At 45.5% G+C, this 21,458-nt stretch overlaps 2 protein-coding genes across 8 annotated transcripts in view; one reads left to right on the forward strand and one right to left on the reverse strand.

Moving 5' to 3' along the window:
* The window catches only part of SLC5A9 (solute carrier family 5 member 9), a 31,867-nt gene extending 21,531 nt beyond the window's left edge, over positions 1–10,336 (forward strand). For all 5 annotated transcript variants that reach the window (XM_064428799.1, XM_064428800.1, XM_064428798.1 and 2 more), the window contains 4 exons: positions 52–220; positions 742–957; positions 6,430–6,571; positions 8,247–10,336. In XM_064428799.1, the coding sequence (XP_064284869.1) occupies positions 52–220; positions 742–957; positions 6,430–6,571; positions 8,247–8,455 (736 nt within the window). In that variant the 3' untranslated portion in view covers positions 8,456–10,336. The remainder of the gene's footprint in view (positions 1–51; positions 221–741; positions 958–6,429; positions 6,572–8,246) is intronic.
* Positions 10,337–14,017: 3,681 nt separating this feature from the next.
* Positions 14,018–21,458, reverse strand: part of SPATA6 (spermatogenesis associated 6) — a 42,823-nt gene continuing 35,382 nt past the window's right edge. For 2 of the 3 annotated variants that reach the window (XM_064428804.1, XM_064428803.1), the window contains exon 13: positions 14,018–20,018. In XM_064428804.1, coding sequence (XP_064284874.1) covers positions 19,838–20,018 — 181 coding nt within the window. In that variant the 3' untranslated portion in view covers positions 14,018–19,837. The remainder of the gene's footprint in view (positions 20,019–21,458) is intronic. The other variant, XM_064428805.1, reaches the window with a different exon arrangement.

A 21,458-nucleotide genomic window follows, 5' to 3' on the forward strand; every position in this document is an offset into this window, starting at 1 on the left:
TTGCTGCAAATCTACCTGCAGAGTTAATACAATTTTATCCTTCTCTTTCAGAGTCTTCACCCTCATCCTTGTGGTCATCAGCATTCTCTGGATCCCAATGGTTCAGTCAGCCAACAGTGGAAAGCTCTTTGACTACATTCAGTCCATAGGCAGCTATCTGAGCCCACCAATTGCAGCCCTCTTCATCCTGGCAATCTTCTGCAAGAGGGTTAATGAGCCTGTAAGTGAAGTGTCAACAGCCAATTGATACATGCATTTAATTTGATAAAATAAACAGATATCTCTTCCATCAGTATTTAGCCTTTGAGACTGTTTAAACTCAGAGCCAGTCCAGCTCAGGAGTGACAATGACACAGCCTTTTCTGGCATGCCTTAGTGGATCTCCAGTCTCCAGTGGGTGTGGGTTTGATTCTGAGAAGTCACTGCAAGTGGTACTTTTTGGCAGTCCCATCTGAAAGCATGAAAGGGAAGTTGTTCTGCCATTTAGGGATGATGTGTCAAAGGCTCATTGGAGGAGTGTTGTTAGGGGGAGATTCTTGCATTATTTGTGTTCTGTGTGCTTCATGTTCAAGGGCAAACGAGAGAAAATGAGGATTTTTACCTGAAAAAATTCTCCTTTGATGCACCTCAGTGTGGATTTCCGTCAGGCATAAAAAGTCTTGGGAAAGAGGGAGAGGAGAGGGAGAACTACAGCCAGAGGTAATTTGCAGTGACCTTTTCTCTGTGCTTGCCTGTTCTCAGGGTGCTTTCTGGGGCCTCATGGCTGGCTTTGCTGTTGGTCTGGTTCGGATGATCATGGAGTTTAGTTATAGTGCCCCATCCTGTGGGGAGGAGGACAGGAGACCAGCTGTGCTAAAGGATGTGCACTACCTCTACTTTGCCCTCATCCTCTTTGTCCTCACTGCCATTGTCATCGTCCTCGTCAGCCTCTGCACCCCAGCGATCCCTGAAGAAAAGGTAAGTGCCTTGCAGCAGCACCCTTTTCCCAGAGCCCTGTTTGGATACCAAAATTCCCTGAGATCTGCCCCTTCCTGCTCCTGCAGTGGCTAGGAAATGGTGTGTCATGCTTATGCTGCCAGGAAGCCCTTGCTCCTCAGCTCTCTCTATTCCCCAGACCACAGAGTGTTAATGCTGCTGAGCACTGAGTGCTTCAAATTGAGTGTGAGCTCCCATGCTGTGCCCAGAGCTGGGCAGACACCACAGCCCATCACAACTGCTATGGAAAGAAAAGAAGAAGGGGAAGGAGATGAAATCACATTACAGAGCACTGCTGAGGAGGAATTAAATATATCTAATTGTAGCATCTAGCCTGCTTCAGCAGAGCCAGCATCAATCTTGCAGGCAAACAAGATTAATATCTTTTGCAACATGGGCATTTAGGAAAATAACATTTTGTCCCAATGTGATCTCAATTAAATTTAATAACTTTGAGGGAAGCACAACTTTCTTTTACTTAGCACATTAAAGTGGTGCAGAGCTGGGAGGTTTTATATTACAAAACCTTAAAGCAACTCTTCCTAGTCCTAAGTTTTAAAGCAGCTGCCAATATAACAAAAACCGCCGTCTACCTCTCAGCAAAGGTTACTGGATAGATTAAAAAGACCTATTTTTTCCTGTCTAACTGCATGAGAGAGAAAATGCTGTGATGGCATCAATCTGTTGCTTCCTCATAACTTGAAAAGCATTAACCAGCTCCATCGATGTTTGATGGAATGTTATAGGTGTCAGAGAGACCCCGCTCCTGAAGATTACATGAAAGCAGGTGCTCAGATAGGGGAGAGGAGGGGGGAGAGAGGCTGGCTTTGTGTCTGCTTGGAGATAAACTCTCCGCTTTTATTAGCTATCAGAGGATCCACATGGGAGAGAGAAATACTGGCAAGGAGGCACCATTAGTTCTGCTGCTTACGTTGTTCATGACTGCTCAGGGGTGGCCAGATGGTTGCCAGCAATTAATTACTGTGGTTTAATGAGTTCCCACTTATCATCTGACCTGTGATAGCTAAACATGTGCAGTGCTCCCTGCCCACAGCAATAGCAAGATAAGATGCATTAACACAGCACTGGTGAACAGTGAGCATCAAACCAGCAGTTCAGGAGATGGAGAAACTGGCCCCAGCACCTCCAGGCTTTTTAGTCTGACCTCAGAGGCACGAAAACACTTCAAGCATCTTCCAGGAGGGGCATTTCAGCATGGACCCCACTATAAAAGAATTAGAGAAAGAGCTTACAATCTTAGATTCCCCAGGGGAGATTTTCAGTGGTATTTCTACTGAAATGTGTGAGTTTATAGGTGCTGGATGTAAGTGACCTTATTTAACACATTCTTCAAAGGGCCAGGGGTATGGTCAGGCAGGGCAGGATTCTGTCTGAAGCAGCTGTGTGCAGTTATCCCAAAGGAACAAAGGATGAGAAGTGGTGACTGCCCCACCTCAGGTGCCTCTGGAGAGCCAGGGAGGGAGGAGAGCTTGCTGAAGGGCAGCACTGGCCAGGAACTAACATCAACTGGGCTTTTTGGGGTAAATTTTCTCCATAGAGATGCTCAGGATAGCCTTTTGGTATGCCATGGACCCCACATAGTGCTGAGCTCAGTGCTTGACCCCTCTGTAAGAGATTCTGTTGTGGAAAATGAATGAGTATTAATGATACTGCCTGAGGCACTGAAAGGCTGGACACAGAGACCCAGATCAATCGTTTGGTATTTGTGATGACCATCCCATGTGCCCCCTGCTCCACAGTATCTTCCCACCACAAGGAAAATGGGATGGACAGCCAGGAAATCCATGCCACTAAGCACTAGCTCATCCCCTCTTTCCATAGCTCGGTAGGAATGGGAGAGTCTGTCCCCATTTCCTTTTGTCTGATTCCATTCAGTTTCTACTATTTATCCCCAATTTCAACAGGAAAGGTCTGCCCTTGTTCCTCAGAGAACAGCCAAAGGAAGGCGTGGGCTTTAACTGAAGTGGGAGACAACACTGCTGGGTTTCTGCCTGTCTGGCAGGAATGTGAGTGGGCAGCACTGAGACCAAAATATTTCATTTTCCTGGGTCAGATTCAGCCCAGGTTTTGCCCTAGACATGAGCAGAGGTGTGGGTTTGGACCTTCACTTCTGGTGACATGGTTTCTCATGGTTTGCCCCCTCATCTCCAGCCAGTCTGTGGCTGTGCTGGCTCAGGCACAGAAGTGTTTGGGGAAAGAAAGGCAGGAGGTGGAGATCAGGGTAGATGTGCCAGGCTCTGACTGTCTGGGTAGAAAGTGGCACCTGGTCTTTGTGTTTGGCCAATTTGACTTGGCATGCACGTGGGCAAACCTGTGGTGAAGAGCCTGAGTGTCCCTGTGACAGTGGCTGGGAGGGGGACGCTGTGCTGGGTGTCCTGCACCCAGCAGAGAACCTCTGGAGCTCCTGTGCTTCCTGGTTAATCAATTCCCTTCCTGAGCCTCGGGTATTTCTCCCTAAGACTCACATGGGGCTGGTTCTGCTCATCCTTAACTGCAGAGCTTGGGGATGGAATGATGAAAGGCACGGTACAAGAGCTAGGAATTGTGTCATTTGTTTTGTCAAGCAAAAAGAGTAGAAAAACAAGCCAGCAAAGACAAAGCTGAGGAAATACAGTGATAGATCATACCTCAGCAGATGTAAATCACCACAGCTCCATTGCCTTCAAAGACCAGGAACAGCTGTTGAGCACAGTTATGTCACTTTGCACCAGCTGAGGATCTACACTGGACAACTTTAAATATTGAATCTCAATGCTTTTGAGATAGTAAATGGGCAAAAGGAGAAAAGAGATTTGTATCTGATGTTGGAGTGGTACAGCTAATGTTCCTGGCTTTAAATGAATTACAATCTGAGAACTGCAAGCTGTAGCGTTTTCTCCTGCTGTTTTGGACACTCTCCCATCCCTGTGGTGATTGATGCTGTGCTGGAAAACAAGTATGCAAGGAATTTGTTTGGTATGCTCCAGAGTTCATATGTCTTCATTGTAGGTAGTCCATATTGTGTCACGCCGTCCTTGAGAACCCTGCAAAAGAGCTTACAATTAAATTTGAGACTGTGAAGCTGAAACACAACTGTCAGGTGCCAGATGGCATTTTGGAACAGAAGGATTTATTCTAGTTTACAAACAACAAAAGGAAAACTTTGCTGAGTTCTTGCAAACTCCCTTGCCCAAGGAGACTGTGAGGGAGAAAAGGGAGGGGAAGAGCCCACAAAGCAGTGAGTGCTGCACCAGCAGCCAGCTCCCCAGGGGTCAGGGCTCACCCAGACTGGCTGATGGATTGGCAGTCCCACCCTGTGTACTCTGGGCTTGGGATGTTCTCCCCGTGTCTCCAGGCATGGCTTCAGTGGCTCCTTTTGGAGCACAGCTTAGGAGGAGCACCAAACCCACCTGGGCTGGTCTGAGCCCACCCTGAGAGCTCTGAGGGGCTGCAGCTGGAGCTCCCACAGCATCACTTGGTGGCACTGGGAGCCAGACACGCTCAGCTCTGTGGGTGCTGACAGGAGCAAGCTAAGGGGGGACACAGGGCTCCCCCAGCAGTGACTCTGCAGATGGGGGCAGAGCCACAGGGCTCCCCAGGACTCAGCACAAGGCTCCCTCCAGCTCCCCTGCCCTTGGACAGGCTGGCCTTAGGCAGCACTTCCAAGGTCCCAGTCAGTAAAGCTGACACAGCTCCCTGCAGGCAATTGGTAGTGAAGCATTTTCCTGCTTTCTCCAGGCACTGCCACCTCCCCTCCCCATCCCTTTGGGAGGCTGTGCCAGGCAAGCCCAGCCAGCCCCGTGGAGGCTTCCATGGGCACACAGAGCTGCTGCTGAGCCCCCCAGCAGTGGCAAAGAGCAGAAAGGGGGATCTCAAGGGACACATCCAGCCCAAACCCACCCGAGCTCAAAGCTGCAGGGCTGGGGTGGAGCTCTCTAGGGTGGTGGTTTGCTTTGCCATGGCAGAGGCACCAGCTCCTGGGTGGGTCAGAGGGCTGATGCCATGAGGTTGCCTGTGTCTGTGCTGCTTTCCATGGGGAATTGCATCCCTCTGGTGGAATCCAAGCCCCAGGTACACCCCAGCTCTTGAAGATTTTGCTGCAATGTGTAAAGACAGTGGTTCAGTGACACATGAGAAGAGGAGAGAAAAGGAAAAAAAGTTTTGGAATTCCTTTAGTACCCTGAAACTTTACTATGTTCCAGTGACATTTCCTAAGTGATTAAAAAAAAATCCCAGAGAAAGATGAGGATCGTCAAATCAAAGCAATTTAGCACTTCATGACAAGAAAGATTAGCTCTGCCCAATGCTCATCTTGGTTGAAAATGATTTAAATAAAGCTATAAATCTTCTGGAAATTATGCAACATTCTGTGTCAGCTGAAAGCTTCTGCCTGGATTTGTGTGTGCAAAATTAAACTCACGTTACTTTGTAAGTGACCCATTGGGGAGGTTCATTTCCATACGGGCAGAGCAGGGAGGCAGCTGCTCCTGGGGCACGTGTGTGACTTTGCCTGCCCTGCTGTCACCACTGCAGCCCTGCCCTGTCCCCCTGTGCCAGGCAGAGTGGGCTGGAGGGGGAGGGCAGCTGCTGGAGCTGGCAGCTGCCTTTGGGAGGGATGGATGAGCCTGTCCCTGCTGCCTGGCCTGGCCAGGACAGGGGTCAGGAAGAGCCACCGAGATCCTGGGCATGCCAAGGTCAGCCACAGCAGCAGCAGCCCTGGCTTAACCCCAAATCTCTGAGCTCTGGGGTGTCTGGTCCCCCACAGCTGCCAAAGGCCACTGAGGTTTGCGAGATCGATGTCTCCTTTGCACTCCCTGTGTTCCAGGGAGACTTTCAGGCTTGCTCAGGGATAACAGTTCCAGAACTTAGGGATTTGTAAAGCAGACTGATTGTTCTTTGTGGCTTTCTGCAGAGACAGGCAATGTCTTGTACTGGCCCATCAGAGAAATCTGGAATTAGAAAAGAAAATCTTCTGAGAGCATAACAGCTGTCTGTGACTGACTGTATCCAGAGAGGGTGTCTTGGCTTCTTTTTTGATTTATTTTTATTTATTTGACTTTATTACCCTTCCCTGTTGGAGGGCTGCCATTCTGGATGCAGACCATCACTATTTCAGATCAATCACATGAGCCTTGCAAATAGGAAGCTGCTTCTCCAATGTCTACTAAAGGGTTACTCCTCAGAGACAGGGACAGAACAAGTTCTTTTAAAAAATGGAAGGTGACAAACTAGAATATTTCACTTTTTTTTTTTCTCAGCTTTTCAATTCCAGCTGGATGGTGCCATCCTTCTTACCCAGGGTGTGGGCACCTGTGCAGGAAGGAAAGGAGGGAAAATGGGAGATCACCCCAACCAGGACTCAGCATCACCCTGGACCTGCGTCCCCCAGGGAAGGAGATGTGGCCACATTGGACAGACAGGCAGTGACCACTTTCTCTCTGTTCCACTTTGCAGCTGGATGGCCTCATGTGGTGGACCAGGCACAAAAAAGCACCTGCCATAAACCTGGGAAACAGTGAAGCAGCACAGACTGACCCAGAGCAGAGTGAGAAGGAGCTGGTGGAAACTGCAGCTTCAGATGACAAGGAGGAGGCAGGTAGGGCTCTGTCTGTGCAAAACACACTAATGTGCCTGGGGGTGCACAGCCAGGATCCCATAAAAATCCCCACAGTGCATGAGGGGCCACCTGGTGCATTCACTGGAGCTGGGGCTTGTGTTTACACTTTTAAGGAGGTGACAAATGAAAGTGTTGTGGTTCTTGGTCCTCCCAACACACCTCGATGTCACATCCCTCTGAATGGCTCAGAAGAGCTGCCATCCCTGAAAAAAGAGCACCAAAATAGCAGCACAGTCTGAGGGGACCAAGAGACCCTGGGAGCAGACATATGCACTTTGTGGATGCCCTAGAATCCACAGGCCTCACTTTTCTCATTTCCATGATGCCGACAGGATCTTTTCATCTTCCCTTAGGATGCAAGCCATGGTTAAAACTCAGACTTTAAATAACTCTGTGTCCTACCAGAGGTATTTAATAAGAAGTAAAGCAGAGCAAAATGAACTTAAAAGAGTTGTCAGGAGACAGAACAGTAGCAGGAGATGCTACATAGTCTAGTTCTTTTCAGAATGGACAGAGCTTTATTCTGCAAATCTATTAAAAATGCAGTTTTCTGGTTTTGAGCTTAACTTTTGAAGGTTACAGAGCAGGAACCTCAGAATAAAGACACACACAAGATTTCTTCACTTCTTCCATTTGCTGGTCAGTCCAAAGGACACTGGAACCAATCACAGCCAGGCTAAATGGAAGTGAACATCTAAACAAATCCCTTGTTTTTTTCTTCTCCAATAGAGTAAATTTGGGTTGAAGTTGAATGCAGTTATTCAGCATTACTTCTTATTTCTTATCAATTCCTGGTTTACTTTACTAGCTCAGATTTTTATAAACAAATATCTTGCTATTTTGGTAATTAGCAAAGATGAGGAAGAAAATGTGAAACACAGCAGTTGACAGTTTAATGAGGGTTTTTTTCTGGGTAACACCTCTTTTCAAGGCCCTATAACATCCTGTGTTTCAAAAAAGGTTATATTTGGAAAGAACAGCGAGTGAAATGCACACAGCTCAGGACTGACAATTAAAACACACACTTCACCTGGCATGCCATGTGTAATAAACAAGCTGGGATCTCTCTAAATGGACCATCATGCTGTCAGGAATTTTAAAAGCGGATGGAATCTGGGTTGGGGAGGAGGGGGAAGAGTTTGTTAATTAACTAATGAGTGAGTACTGCAATCAATCCACTGCAATCAGGCTGTGCTGCACATAGTCTAGGGAGAAGGTTTTTCCTTTTCCTTTTCCTTTTCCTTTTCCTTTTCCTTTTCCTTTTCCTTTTCCTTTTCCTTTTCCTTTTCCTTTTCCTTTTCCTTTTCCTTTTCCTTTTCCTTTTCCTTTTCCTTTTCCTTTTCCTTTTCCTTCTCCTTCTCCTTCTCCTTCTCCTTCTCCTTCTCCTTCTCCTTTTATTTCTCCTTCTCTTCCTTCTCCTCCTTTTCCTCTTTTCCTCTTTCCTATTCCTTCTCCTTTTCTTTCTGCTTCTCCTCCTTTTCCCCTTTTCCTTTTTCCTTTTCCTTTTCCCTTCTTTCCATCATCTTGCATCTCTCATGCAAGGTCCCTCTCAAGCCCCACTCCAGACTGGCCAGTGCACCTCCAAAAGACTGGGAGAGGAGAGGGAAGAGTCCCAGCAGGTTCCAACAGCCACGTTTTGGTCTCTTTCTTGCAGCAGCCAGACGTCCCTGGTGGAAGACGGTGTACATGTGGTTCTGTGGCCTGCCCACGGGCCCCACGCCCACCCTGTCCCAGGAGGAGAGAGCTGCCCTGGAGCACAGGCTCACCAGCATCGAGGAGGAGCCCCGGTGGAGGATTGTGTGTGATATTAGTGCCATTCTCCTCATGGCCACCAACATCTTCCTGTGGGCATATTTTGGCTGAGCTGGGGTCAGGAATGGCGTGGCTTTGGTTGCTGTCACCTTCCTGGCTAAGCTGGGATCAGCAGAGCCCTTCCCTGGAGGCACTGCTTGCTGGGAATGACTGTGGGGCTCAGTTTCTCCCCAAGGGGTGGCCAAAACCCAGCACTGGTCACATCTGGGACACAGGGGACGTGTGGGATAGCACGTGGGACAAGTCAGAAGGTTTGGGGTCAAGTTTAAGGGTGCAGAGCTGAGCCCAGTGAGGAGCAAAGGCTTTGGAAGGCCCAGCTGTGGCATGGCTGGGGCCTCCCTCTTAGGGCTGACTCTGCACTGCTGGGCTTAGGGGAAGGAGACCTAAACACCAGCTGTGGTTTTTTATATGGGCAAAATTCAGATTGGATCAGTTGGGGACCACTGGATTAACTCAGCAGTGACAACCTTGGCTCCCACAGCCTCCCCACAACCTGTGTGAGACCCTCCCTCCCCATCCCACTCCTCGCTGGCATCAGCAGTGGGTATAGGGGGCTTCCTCCTGCCCCCCAAGCCCCATTCTGCCCCTGTGCTGCACGAGGGCTGGGCTTACCCCAGCCTGCCTGAGCCTGTTTGCTCACAGGGCTGATGCTGCCCCTTAACAGCATTTCCAGCAATAAAGTGCCTGGGTAACCAATCCAGTCCTGACTCTGGGTTATTGTGGTGATCTGTCCTGCTCTGACACACAAAGGGCTCCCTGGGACCACAGTGACCTGGCTGTGGCAGGGGAAAGAAATATCCTTCCTTGGGGCCTGGATCAGGATCTCACTTGAGCAAGTTTGGGCTTTTCTGACCCATCTTGGTGCCACCATGTAACGTGGCACAGCCAAAATCTGTGAAACCACAAAGAGACAGCAGCACCCACTGTTAAGACTGTGCCTGGAGAAGGCTGAAAATGCCCTCAGGGATGTGACCCTGCATGCAAAGGGCAGGTCCAAGTCACCATGGGGAGGTGAGGGCACACAGAGAAGCAGAGCACCATAAAGATGAAGAAAATGAGTCATGAGCCAGCAAGGAGGGAAGAAACAAAGCTCTGTTTCCACCAGGCACAGGAAAGTAAAAAGCATTTGCTCATTCTAAGGGGAAAAAGTAGATTTCTTTGAACAAGGGAACTCAGCACCACGAGCTGCCCATCCGTCCCCACGGGAAGAGGGACACGACACAGAGCTGGTCTTGCCTTTCCAATTTTCAGTTTCAGGCAGGCAGTGCCCAGATTAGAGGGTGGCCTCAAAACATTTAGAGAAAATCAAGTTACCAGCAGTGATTAATAGCTGCCAAATGTCTAATAATAACAGGTACATTTTTAGTGCATTTAGAAATACCAGGGCTCTCACCTCCTCACCCTGGGCCACAGAGACCCTCAGCTGCTCTCAGCTTGATGGCTTTATTGGCTTTTTTGGACCACACATCCCCTTAAAGCATGAGAAAGCAACACCAAGCAGGATGAGGAAAACTAGGGCAGCTTTTAAAATATTTTAGATTATTTTTTTCCCCTAAGAAACATTCAGTTTTGCAGAGAGCAGAACTGAATTTTACTAAGCCTATTTTTTTTTTTTTTTAATGACAAAATATTTTTGATCTTTGGTTATGTGATGAGTTCTTCCCATCTCATCCCATGGATCCTTGAAGGTAACTTTTCCTTTAAAATTATAATGCTGATTATTTGGTTAAACAAAATAATGCAGTTTGAGAGCTGTGACTGCATCTCTGAGCTTGGCCCTGAGAAGGAGTGGAGACACCCACAGTGCCAGATGCAGCCAGCTGTGCACCCCCAGGAGGAGCACATTTCATGGGTAAGCTTATTTGACTTCTCTACTCTGCTTTGAAGCACTGAAGTGAAACAAAAGGGAAAAGAATGGTTGGGGAGGGGAAGTCTGAGAGGTTTGATTGAAATAAAGCAAAGTTGTCTCAAAACATCTTGACCTTTGCTTGTGTTTTCTAGGAAAACAATGTAATTAGCTAAAAAAAAAAATAAATTAAACCAAATCAATCAGAAAATGGAACTCCAGCTGAACAGGAGCACTGTGCAGGCTGGTTGTGGCAGCAGGGGATGAGTTGTGGTGTCCTAACAAGAACACATCGCTCTCAGGCTGTAACCAATATCCAACTGCATTGGCAGCAGATGTTATTAATGATGCCAATACATATTTTCTTATTAATCTTCCATACTAGGCTTGTGTCTATCTGCAAATGATTATCATTCATTTTCCTGACAAATCTATCAAGATCATTTATTACTGTTCAGCAAAGGATCTTCTTTTAAACAAAGATTAATAACATTGCATTTTATCTGGCTGGCTGAGCCAAAGGAAATGAAATTAACAATGAGCCCTACAAACATGTCATCACTTTAATTTACTGGAAAATATTTTAAAATGTTATTTAAAAGAATATACGCTGTGGTGGGCACAGTTTATTACAAAGGAAAAGAATCAAACCACAGGCATTTCAGCAGGGTGGAGAGGGAGCAAACAGGGCACTGTGAATTCTCTGGTTCCTCGCACTGGAGTTCTGGGACAAGGAGGGAGAGGCATCCACAGCACCTTTGGCATGCACAGATGGGCACCTGCCCAGGGGAATTGCAGCTGGAGGTCCCTGTTCCTGAGTTAAAGGGGTCCTAACCAGGATCCCAGATCTCGTTCCTGCCCTCCCTGTGTTCCTACAGAAGGGAACTGCAGCAGGGTAAAGCTGCTGGGGCTCTCAGGGGGTGGAGGGCACAGGTGGACTGAGTGCCAGCACCTTTCTGTACTTTTGCTCCCCAGGAGGAAAAGAAACAAACTCAGTAAATTTATATGGTTTAGTTTCCTTTCTTCTGCACTCTCATCCGATTTTGCCTTCCCGTCTTTTGAATAAAATAACAAAATAAAAATAGAAATAATAAAAAAAAAGATGATGATAATAATAATAATAATAATAATAATAATAATAATAACAACAATAATAATAATAATAAAATAGAACCTATGGAAATTCCCTTCCTGCTGTTACTGGTATGGGTCTAAAATCCTTCCAGGGAGGCCGGGAGCCCTATAGACATCCAGTGTCTCTTTAATTCCTGCCTTGGGATGCTGTACCACACCTGAAGCCAGCTTCGTGCCTTGCCTGCCTTTGTCTCACAGCAATCCCAACCCCTCAGTGTCCATCTCCAGCACAGCTCACGGGGATTACTGATCGTGTTCCATCTGCCACAGGCTGGCACCCAGCTGCCAGCGCTGCCATTCCAGCACAGCCCAAGATCTCACCAGCAAGAGCTGGAATTCCAGGCAGTGCAGGATCACAGCCCGGCTGTCCAAGCAGGCCCAGATGGCACCACCATGCCAAGGACAACAAACAGTCACTGTGTCCTCAGAGGCAGAAGAAAAGTCAGCCTGAGCTGCCGAGCTGGTGCCATTTCTGATTCCCAGGAACAAGCTGTTCCCAAAAAAACTGCAGAGGACACTTGAACAGATGTGAGCCACAGGGTGTCCCTGAGGAGTCCCTGTGCCACAGGAGCAGGGTGGAACAGTGCAAAACAGGAGCATCTGCACAAACAACACCCAGATCCTGCTCTGGGCTTTCTCTGCTGGACTGTGGTGGGGCTGCTTGACAGCACTGGGATGGAGATCATTGGGAATGGCTCCTCTGCCCCTCTCTGGTTTGGACTAACCCAGCAATCTTTAATTCTTCATTTCCTTAATTCTTTATTTCTTTATTTCTGTGGGAAGGACCAGGGCAACCATTTTAAGAACCCGATAATTACTGCAGCATGTGTTCCAACTAGCAATGCTGTTCTGTGACTTGCTCCTGTGGCTTCCACAAAAGCAGCATCCAGTTTAATATGTGAGACTCATAACCAGCTCACACAGTGCAATAGTTCACTTCAGTTTGAAGTAAAAAAATATTCTGCTGGAAGCACAGCAAGTAGCAGTGTCAATTTTTCATTAACCTACAGCCACTGTCTCTGTAGACTTACAGCTATGAGTAAGATTACTGTTATAATTTTTTCTGGTCCCTAAGGGAAGAAGAAAAAAAACTTCTCAAAACTTTTAAGGTCATTAAAAATCCACCTTTAAATTGGAGGTAGTTTCAGTTTACTCTCATATTTCAAAATCAAATCTTAGCAGCAGCCTCACATCAAAGCAGAAATGTCAGTCGCTTTGTTTCTACTTCTGTGTAAGAAGTTCCAGCTTATACACGAGTTGAATGCCAAGTAAATAGATTTTCCCGGGGAACAAAGGCAGCTTTCTTTTGTTTGTTTTAAACATATGTAAATAGAGTCCCAGGGGCTGAGCTGCCTGTCACTTCAACCAGGTTCACACTCATGTCACTCCAGCTGGTGATTTCTGACCGACCTCAGGTCAGGACTGCAGAAGTTTCCCTCCCCACTCCTCCACAGCCACATCAAGCAGCTGCTCGTGCCCTTCCCCTCCGGCCTCACACCTCAGACAAGGGGAGGCAGAGAAATATGGATTCCTTTTTTGCCAGTTTCATATTCTTTTGGGTTTGGTCTTGTTTTGAAGCTGTAGTTACAGAATCACAGAAATACTCTGGTCCTCTGTCAAAGCCACTGTGGTGGCCCTGGAGTCTCTGGGAAGGGCAGGGCAGAGCAGTGCCTGGAATCCCTGGATGTGGCCAGTGACCAGCTGGGCTGTGCCTACACACCAGCCATGGATCAAAGGCTGATGGCACCACTGGTTCGTGGTCAAGGAGATGGGAGGCAGGGAAGAAATAGGAATGGATTGGTAAGAAAAATGACCTTTTTTGGGGGTTTGTGTGTGTTTGTTTTAGCAGGAAGGCACCATCACTCTTGAGCTTCCTCTTTTCAGTACCAGGCACTTAAAAAGTGGAGTGTGACCCTCGCAGAGCCAGAAGGCACAAAGAGGAGCAGGACCCCTCCACCTGCTCCTGCTCCTGCTCCAGGGGTCAGAGCTTGCTGCAAACAACACCGAGGGCAGGCTTTGATCCTCGTATGAACCACACACTTCAGAGCTGACCTCAGTGGCTCTTGTGGGTCCCTTCCAGCTCGGAATATTCTGTGAAATCTACTCTTTTTTTTTTTTTTTTTTTTTAATTTAAACCAGCAGATCAAAATCAAGCACTTCATGCTTGTCATTTCCAAATGACTCAGGTTATGTCTCAATCTTCAGTGCTGGTTTTGGGTGTAAGACTGGGTAGCACCAAGGGATGCATCAATTTATAGGCTCCGCAAAAGCCGCAATTAAGGAAGATCCTCAAATACATGAGAAACCTCAATTTTGATTGGCCACACTCCCATAACTTCTTGATAATTCAACTCACTCGAGTATTATTCAGTGTTTTCCTTCTCCCTGCTTTTTTTATCTCTTGACAAGTTTACAAAGAGAAGAATGGAGCCGAGCTGAGCTGCATTCCGTCCAATCTGCTGCCTCCACAAACGGCAGAGAAGCTAAATGAAGCCCAGAACATATGGCACTGTGCTGACAGAGCTCCCAAACTGGTTCTGCATGAGCAACAAGGAACATCTTGAAACGCACAAGACATATGTGTTTTAGGAAGAAGATTGAAGTGTTTCATAATAAAACAGGACAAAGTGAAATACAAGTGCTGTATAAAATTTTAATTAAAAACTGGTTTTACCCCTCGACGTGAATATACAATATGTTTCCCAGATGGATTTCATATTTAAGTATTATCCAAACCAGAAACATAAATGAGACAAATAAAGCCTTCAAAAATGGCACAGAGGCTAAAATGTATGTAAACACTAGATGACTGTGGTGAAAACAAGGCAGGCAGGGAAAGCAACCTCTTAGAAAGTGTTTACTACTGGAATCCTGAATGAAACAGCTCCTACAGCTACAGTCAGGGTAACAACACAAATACCAGCATTAGAATTCACCACCACTCATGATGTAAACGGTGCTTTTGTTACTCAGGAGCTGTCCAGGATATTTCCTACACTGATAACTCATGGTATAGAAGTGCATAATTTGTGGCATGCCAGGCATGGAACACTCTCCTTATCTGCCCTGCTCCCAGGCTCCCACCCTGCTCTGTGTGAAGCTCTCTTCACTCCATGCCATCAGCTCCACAGGGGTATGCAAAGGCCTGGCCACAGAGCAGAACTTTTGTGCTGTCTCCTCAGGATCAGTAAATCCTCATGAACCAGGAGGGATGTTGTTTTGCAGCAGCAAACTCCTTTCCCCGAGGAGCTGAGAAGGTGGCTCAGATCCCACTGCTCAGGCTGCAGGAGTTCTCTGCTGGGCCAGAGGCAATCACCCAGAATTGAAGGGAAATGCACACCAAGAAAAAGCACAATCTCCACATAGATCAAGCAAAGAGAAAGATTACAGTTCCTTTATGCTGCCATCCAGACAAATTATCACCACACTTCAGAGAATTTCTCACAAAGATAAAATGGGAACAAACCCCATGCCTTTGGCAAGCCAACACTGATAAAAGGAGCTACAGCCATGTCTTTGAAGGGCTTTGGTTGATGATGTTTTGAATTCCATGGGGAAAGCAGCAGAAGCCAACAGTAATCAAGGGGGCTTGTGCTTAATAGCTCCTGTGCAATGGAAACAGGAATATTGGGGGCTTCAATCACTTCCCACAAGGCTGCTGCATTTGTTGGAACTGAAAGGAACTGGGCAAAGACCAATTCTCTGCTGCTCCCAGAGACATCACCTAAGGCAGACACCCCTTCTGTCAGGGAGGCAGCTCATCAGGATTGGCCCCAGAAGTGCTGTCCTCTCTCAGCTTCAAGTGCTCTCACTGGAACCAAGAGGCTCAATTTCATTGATTTGAGTTTCCTCAAATTCCTTGATTACCAAACAAATCTCATGAGAAATTCTCAGCATCCTGATGATGGTCACTCCATGACCACTGAAGTAATTAACACCATGGCCTTTCCTATGACCCAGAGATTCCACTTTACCAGATTTATACAGCAAGAGACCACTACTAAAAGGCTGTGAATTTTGTTGCATGGTTCAGTGTTTCAGAAAACATTTCAAGCTTAAAAATTGGGAAGAGCAGAATTATGTACCAAATTATTCCTCATACATGGAGTGGGAAGGCAGAGATTCCTTCCAGCTTTCTCTGACAAACCCATGGCACACCACACAAATTTTCCACTGTCACATTGCACCCTTTGTTCCTGGGGAGAGGATGAGGATAAATGATGTAAGAGATGTTAACAGTGCTGGTCAGTACACAGAGCAAACAGCACCAAGGCATCAGGATGAAAAAAAATTATATTAAAAAAAAGATAAAAAAGGTATCATAAGAGCAATCAGTGTGAGGATATGAACCCAGATCATGCAGGAGACAGAAGCTGAGCAAGATACCAACTGCAAAGATGAGCTCCTAAGAGCACATGTAGTAAAGCAGCTCATTATCTTTTCTAGCCCTCTCTGATCAAGATAGAAATCTATTAAATCTGATTAAGATTTGTTTAATAATTGTCTGATTAAAACATAATAAACCTGGGAAAATTAAAATAAAGCCTTTTTAGTAACCTGGAGATGAGATGGGACTTTTCAGCCAGGCTTCCATAAAATAATTTCTTTAACATTCACCTCAGGATCCCAAAGCACTTCACAGTCATTTAATTAAGCTTCAACAGAGCACAAACTCCCCATTTTACAGCTGAGGTAACAATGAGAAGGAGTTTGGAAAAGACTATTTAATACTGAGCTGAGCTAAATGTTCTGTTATTTTACCCTAAAAATAGATTCTGAACATCTCCAGGTAGATTTTTTTCTCCCCTGATAATTTTGGCAGCCTGTGAAGAAATAGTAAAATTCAAACATGTGATGCACAATCTAAAGAACAGCCCTCATCACTTCCCAAGCTGCTCAGCTTTGGAGCATAAACACTGCTCCCCATCTATCTTACAAAGCTGCTCCTACCTGTTCCCATTACTCCAGCCATCCCTATCCTTCTTATCCTCAGTGGAGCAATTTAAACTTCTCTTCCTCTAAGTCAAAAACTTAGATAAGGCAAATCATTAAAGAGTTTGACATTTTTGCCTTTAATTCACATCAGGTCAATGACTTAGTGATTTCCAAAGCACCTACTGTCAGCCAAGGATTTGCATTTCTTCTGAACACAGGCAGGCAGTTTGTCTAAAGCCAGCCCAAGATCCTAAACTGTACCGAGTTATTCATAGGAGAGATGGAAGGGAGCAAGTAGGAAGCAGAGTCTGACTCACTAAAATGAAAGTGATTAAAATATTGCACTGATTGCATCCTGCAAGCATCACTGGATGCTGAACAGCTTTTGGTGAGAACACTCGTGGGTTATAATAACTTGGGGAGGGCAAGACAGACACAGACTCCACAGAAAAGCTCCAATTCACTCCTCATCTGGCCCATTATTGCCAGATTTGAGTAGGCAGCTCTCCTTTAGGAGCTAAAAGGACAGGGGTGGAATTATGCCATCCCACTGTCACTGGAACTTTGTGGATGGCAAAAAGTAAGGAATGAGCACAGAAAATGCTATTTAAAGCTCCACTCATGCACCTAGAAATTTGCATTTGAGAGAAGGGATTTCAATTGTATTAGAAGGCAAGGTGCACGAAACAATTAAGAGTTTATTGCTGTGTTGGTTCAGTGCTTGAACCTCCACTTCTCCCAGGCTGCAGGGGCAGAGCAGCAGCCGTGCTCAGAGCTGGGTGTGCTGGCAGGGCCACCTCAGCAAACAGGGAAAGGGAAAATGCTTCTGAAAACAAAGTGCCTTGAAGATTTTAGGGACAGATCAGAGTAATTTGGGTCTGAAGTCACATTCCAGAGGAAAGTTTTCCATTTTCCAAACTGGATTTCCAGCACAGTGCTTGGAAGAGAGCACTCTCTGCTGTATCATGGCGTGAGCTGTGGAATGACTCTGACCCAGGAGAGGAACATCTCCTGCAGCAGCTCATTCAGAGAGACACTGAACACACATCTCCCTCCCAGCTGGAGCAGGGCCAAAGGTACTCAAAGACTGTCTGCTCCATTTGATGTTATGTTGTAGAAGAAAGCTACACTGATAATATTAAAAAATGACTGGTCAAAATTCAATAATGACATTTTTTTCTCATCCAGTTTTCACCTTTGCTGAAAATTTTTAATCTTTGATGAGAACTGAAGGTTTCCCTATTACCATATGCTTCCTTTTTTTAGCTAAGGGAATCAAACAGATATCCTCCAGACATTTCTTGGACCCTTTGCAAGCACCACCTTGCTTTTTTATAGTGGCCCCCACCTTTCTCATCCCCTCATGTATTCAGTTCATGGCAAATTGTGTCCTCCATCAAACATACAGAAAAAACCCACAAGAATCCCTCAGCATTCAGGCCTTCTCACACACTGAACAAACAGGGACTGAAATCTGCTAGATTGCTGGGGAGGGAAAAATCAAAGAGGTTGTCTATGTCACAGAGCCAGATCAGGCCAGAGGGGAGCAGCCAATCTTCAGAAGACTAACTTTTACTCAGCTGAGACACTGGGGAGGGAATGCACAGAGAATACTGAATGAAAACTGCAGGGTACCAGGAGAACACTGAATATTATGGCTCAAACACATACAGGAAACTGCAAAAAACCTTCAGGTTTCAACAGATTAATTTTACACCAAAAGCTTGGAAAGTATTTCTCAGAATCTGCCCTGCCTACTTAGGATCTACTTCAATAAGTTATTCCTCTGAGCAGGAAGAAAACTTTTCCTTTGTGGACTAATATGGGGTCACTGGAGAGGGCAGTGAACACCAGGTCCTGGTAGCACAACCCTCCATGGCCTCAAGGCCTTCAGGGACACAGCTTGGGCAAGTTCTACTTTTCCCTTCTGCAATAAAAAGTGTTCTGGTACCCCACAGAGTGACTCAGCACTTCTCCATGGCATGAGAAGGTGCCACTAATGCCCTGTGAAAGCACTAACGTGCTAAATGGCAGCAGGGACAGGAAGTTATCAGCGTTAATCCACTTCAACTTGTCCAACAGTTAGAAGAAATAGAAATGTCTGTACGTGAGACACTTCCTCTGAGAGTGCCCTTGCCTGAAAGAGCAGCACACAGCCGCTCCACGTGCTCTCCCACCAGTGCAATTGCTCACCAACTGCTTTCTCAAATCAATTATGTTGTCTCAGCATTAAGGGAGGGAAGGCAGAATAGACTGACTTTTTGTTTATGTAGGCATGCTGGCAGGTTCCAGTCATATGTTGTGCCATCTGTACTGCTAGCTTTATCCTCTATCTGATCACAACAGGTAAAATGGCATCGGTGGAGCTGCCTCTGTTTGCTCAGAGAGGGAGGCAGCCAGAACAGGCATTTGTTTTTTCCGCATTCTGGGGGGAAGCAGGAGATGGACACTCTTGCCCTTTTAAAACATTCAGCTTTTCAATGGATGGGCAATTTGCCCTGGTCTGCTAATGTGGGATCTGCTCAGTGCAAGGCTGAAAAGGTTCCATCCCTGGGGAAAGCATCGAACTGCTGATGAACATTTGGTGGCCTTTAGCAGAAACGAAGTGATTGCTGCCAACAGGATCCCAGCAGACCGGGAAGGACAGGCTCCAAATTAGGTGGGATTGTGATGCAGGAATTTCAGAAGGCCTGTACAGAACACAAGGAGCTTGCTGACTAGCTCTGGTCTTTCCCCCTGCACAGTCTTTTCTTATTCATATTTTTAAAATGACAAGTGTACTGGCAAATGTCATGGCTGCATTTAGGAGAACGTGGAAGCTTTCAAATGCAAAGGCTGTGTGAAGATGACCTTTCATCTCACACAAAGGCTGCTGGGCTGGGTGGTTTTCTTTTAAAATCTCACAATATTAAAACACTTGTGACTAAAGGTGCTCAAAACCACTTCAAGTACACTCCTATGGATCCTACAGTACCAGAGTTTGTGCCATTCTCCAAAATAAACAATTCAAAGGCAATTGTCCAGAAAACAATTTTCTGAAAATTGTCCAGAAAACAATTTTCTTTGTCCTAGGTGGGTCACTATTAAACCAGCACTCACATTCACATTCTCATTTGGGTCCCCTCTCTGCCCACCAGGACATACTGCTTCTTCAACCAATTCTGTTAAAGTTGCTAAATAGATTTAGATATTTAATGAGAACTGGCTGCAGCTGAAATCTGAGTTGATGTCACACAGGAATGTCCAGCAGAGCTTAGTCTTCAAATGACTCTATGTACAGAGTCTCAAAGGAGCAACACCATCTTGCTTAATTGTAGAGGGGATTTTTTGTTAGGAATTATTGTTTCTTTTTTTGGGCGTGAAATGTGAATTATTTCCTTTTTTCAGCCCAGGCCAAATGCCCATTTCTCCTTATGCCTAACCATAAGACACCTTAAAAAATAGAGTACAAATATTGTTGTATAAAAATAGCTTTAGTTGAAAATACTGTATACTGTGCATTTTCAGGTGAGTTGCCTTCAGGAATGTGTTTTGTGCTCTGAAACAGCACCAGCAGTTTTTTCGTACATCTCTCTATATATTTTTGCAAGACTCTCCTCCAAGATTGCTCTGTGAGGCTTCTCTTTGTACACAGCTGCAGGACCAGGCCAACGCTCACCACTGTCCAAGTGAACAGGAGTGTTCTGCTGCACTGGAGAACTGTCAGAGGAAAGAAGAAACAATGATCAAACCAAGATATGGAAGGGGAATCAGCAGCACAAAACCAGCAGATATACCAATGTAGAGCTGCTTAGCACGGATTCCCTGCCACAAACCAAAATAAAAACTGCACTGCAGCTACTTTTAAGAAATGGGAACCACCCCCTCCCATGTTATTCATTCACACAAATCCTCCCCCACTTATCTGAGTACATTTTGTAATGCCCCCAAATAGAATTAGTTTTCAGAGAACCCTCAGTAATTCTGCTGTATTTTTGCAGGCTGTGTGACTAGGCAAGAGCAACACAGTAGGATTTTTGTGTCCTTTGAAGGTGAAATTGTAACTACAAGCAGCTATTTCAGTATGAAGACAATCTATCAGGGGGATATTAAATTACTGTGGTTGCAGCTGTAAAGTGCTCTATTGGAAGCATCATGGATTAAGTTTTCTACCACCTACATTTTGATATACTGGGTTCCTTCCCCACCCCATCTTCTGTGACACTGTTTTAGTACTAAACACAAATACAGGCTCATCTTTCAGTTGCTTTGAGAAATTATTCCTGAGATCCATGAAATGAAATTTATACTCTGCAAATCATTACAAAACACTGACAAGTCTGAATAGTATATATCTCAACTATCATGACTATCTGCTTCCTCTTGATACTTTCAAAACAAAGGTTTGTGTCATATAATTAAATGAGCAATTTCCCTGTAATAAAGCATGAAACAAGAAGCTCAAAAATCATCAGAAAAAATTACAACTGAGATGACATTTTTCACATCTGCTCAGAGATTTAGGCACTTAAGACACTTAAAAATTAGGACTGAGTTATCTTCAGCTTTTGCAAATGTTCTCTGGGAAATGAAACTGGAAATGTGAACTTTAAGCTGACCATATTCACTTAGGAAATGGATTACATTTCACAGGGAAGTTTCACAGCTTCCTATATACATGTCATTTATTAATGATAGCGTCTTCTGCAATCAAACCAGCACTTAAAACTTCATCCTCAAGTTGCTATCTGCCAACATATGACACAATTGAAAGAAACCTTAGGCCACATCCATGAATACAGGTATTCAGCTGCATCAAAACACAAGGTTTTCATCTGAAGAACAGAAAGGGGGAAGAAGAGGAAGATGTAGGATCAGGTTTCTAAATTCACATCTCTAAGCTTCTACTGCCCCATGGAAAAAAATAAAACAACGAAGGAACAGCTTTTGCTTTTAAACTTCTTACATTGAAATGTTAGGGTGATGCCAACCCACACCAAATAAAACAAGACCTCTTGTGTGGCTCCAACATTAAAAAGACAGGAAGGCCACATTCACACTTATTCAAAAAGGCTCCATCATTTAAAGTCAGTCAATGGCATGCAGCAAATTTAAACCTGTTTATCATCCCGAGTTAACTGTGCCTCACACTTTGGACAC

Source organism: Passer domesticus, chromosome 7 (genome assembly GCF_036417665.1).
Source record: "Passer domesticus isolate bPasDom1 chromosome 7, bPasDom1.hap1, whole genome shotgun sequence".
NCBI classification, from domain to species: Eukaryota; Metazoa; Chordata; class Aves; order Passeriformes; family Passeridae; genus Passer; species Passer domesticus.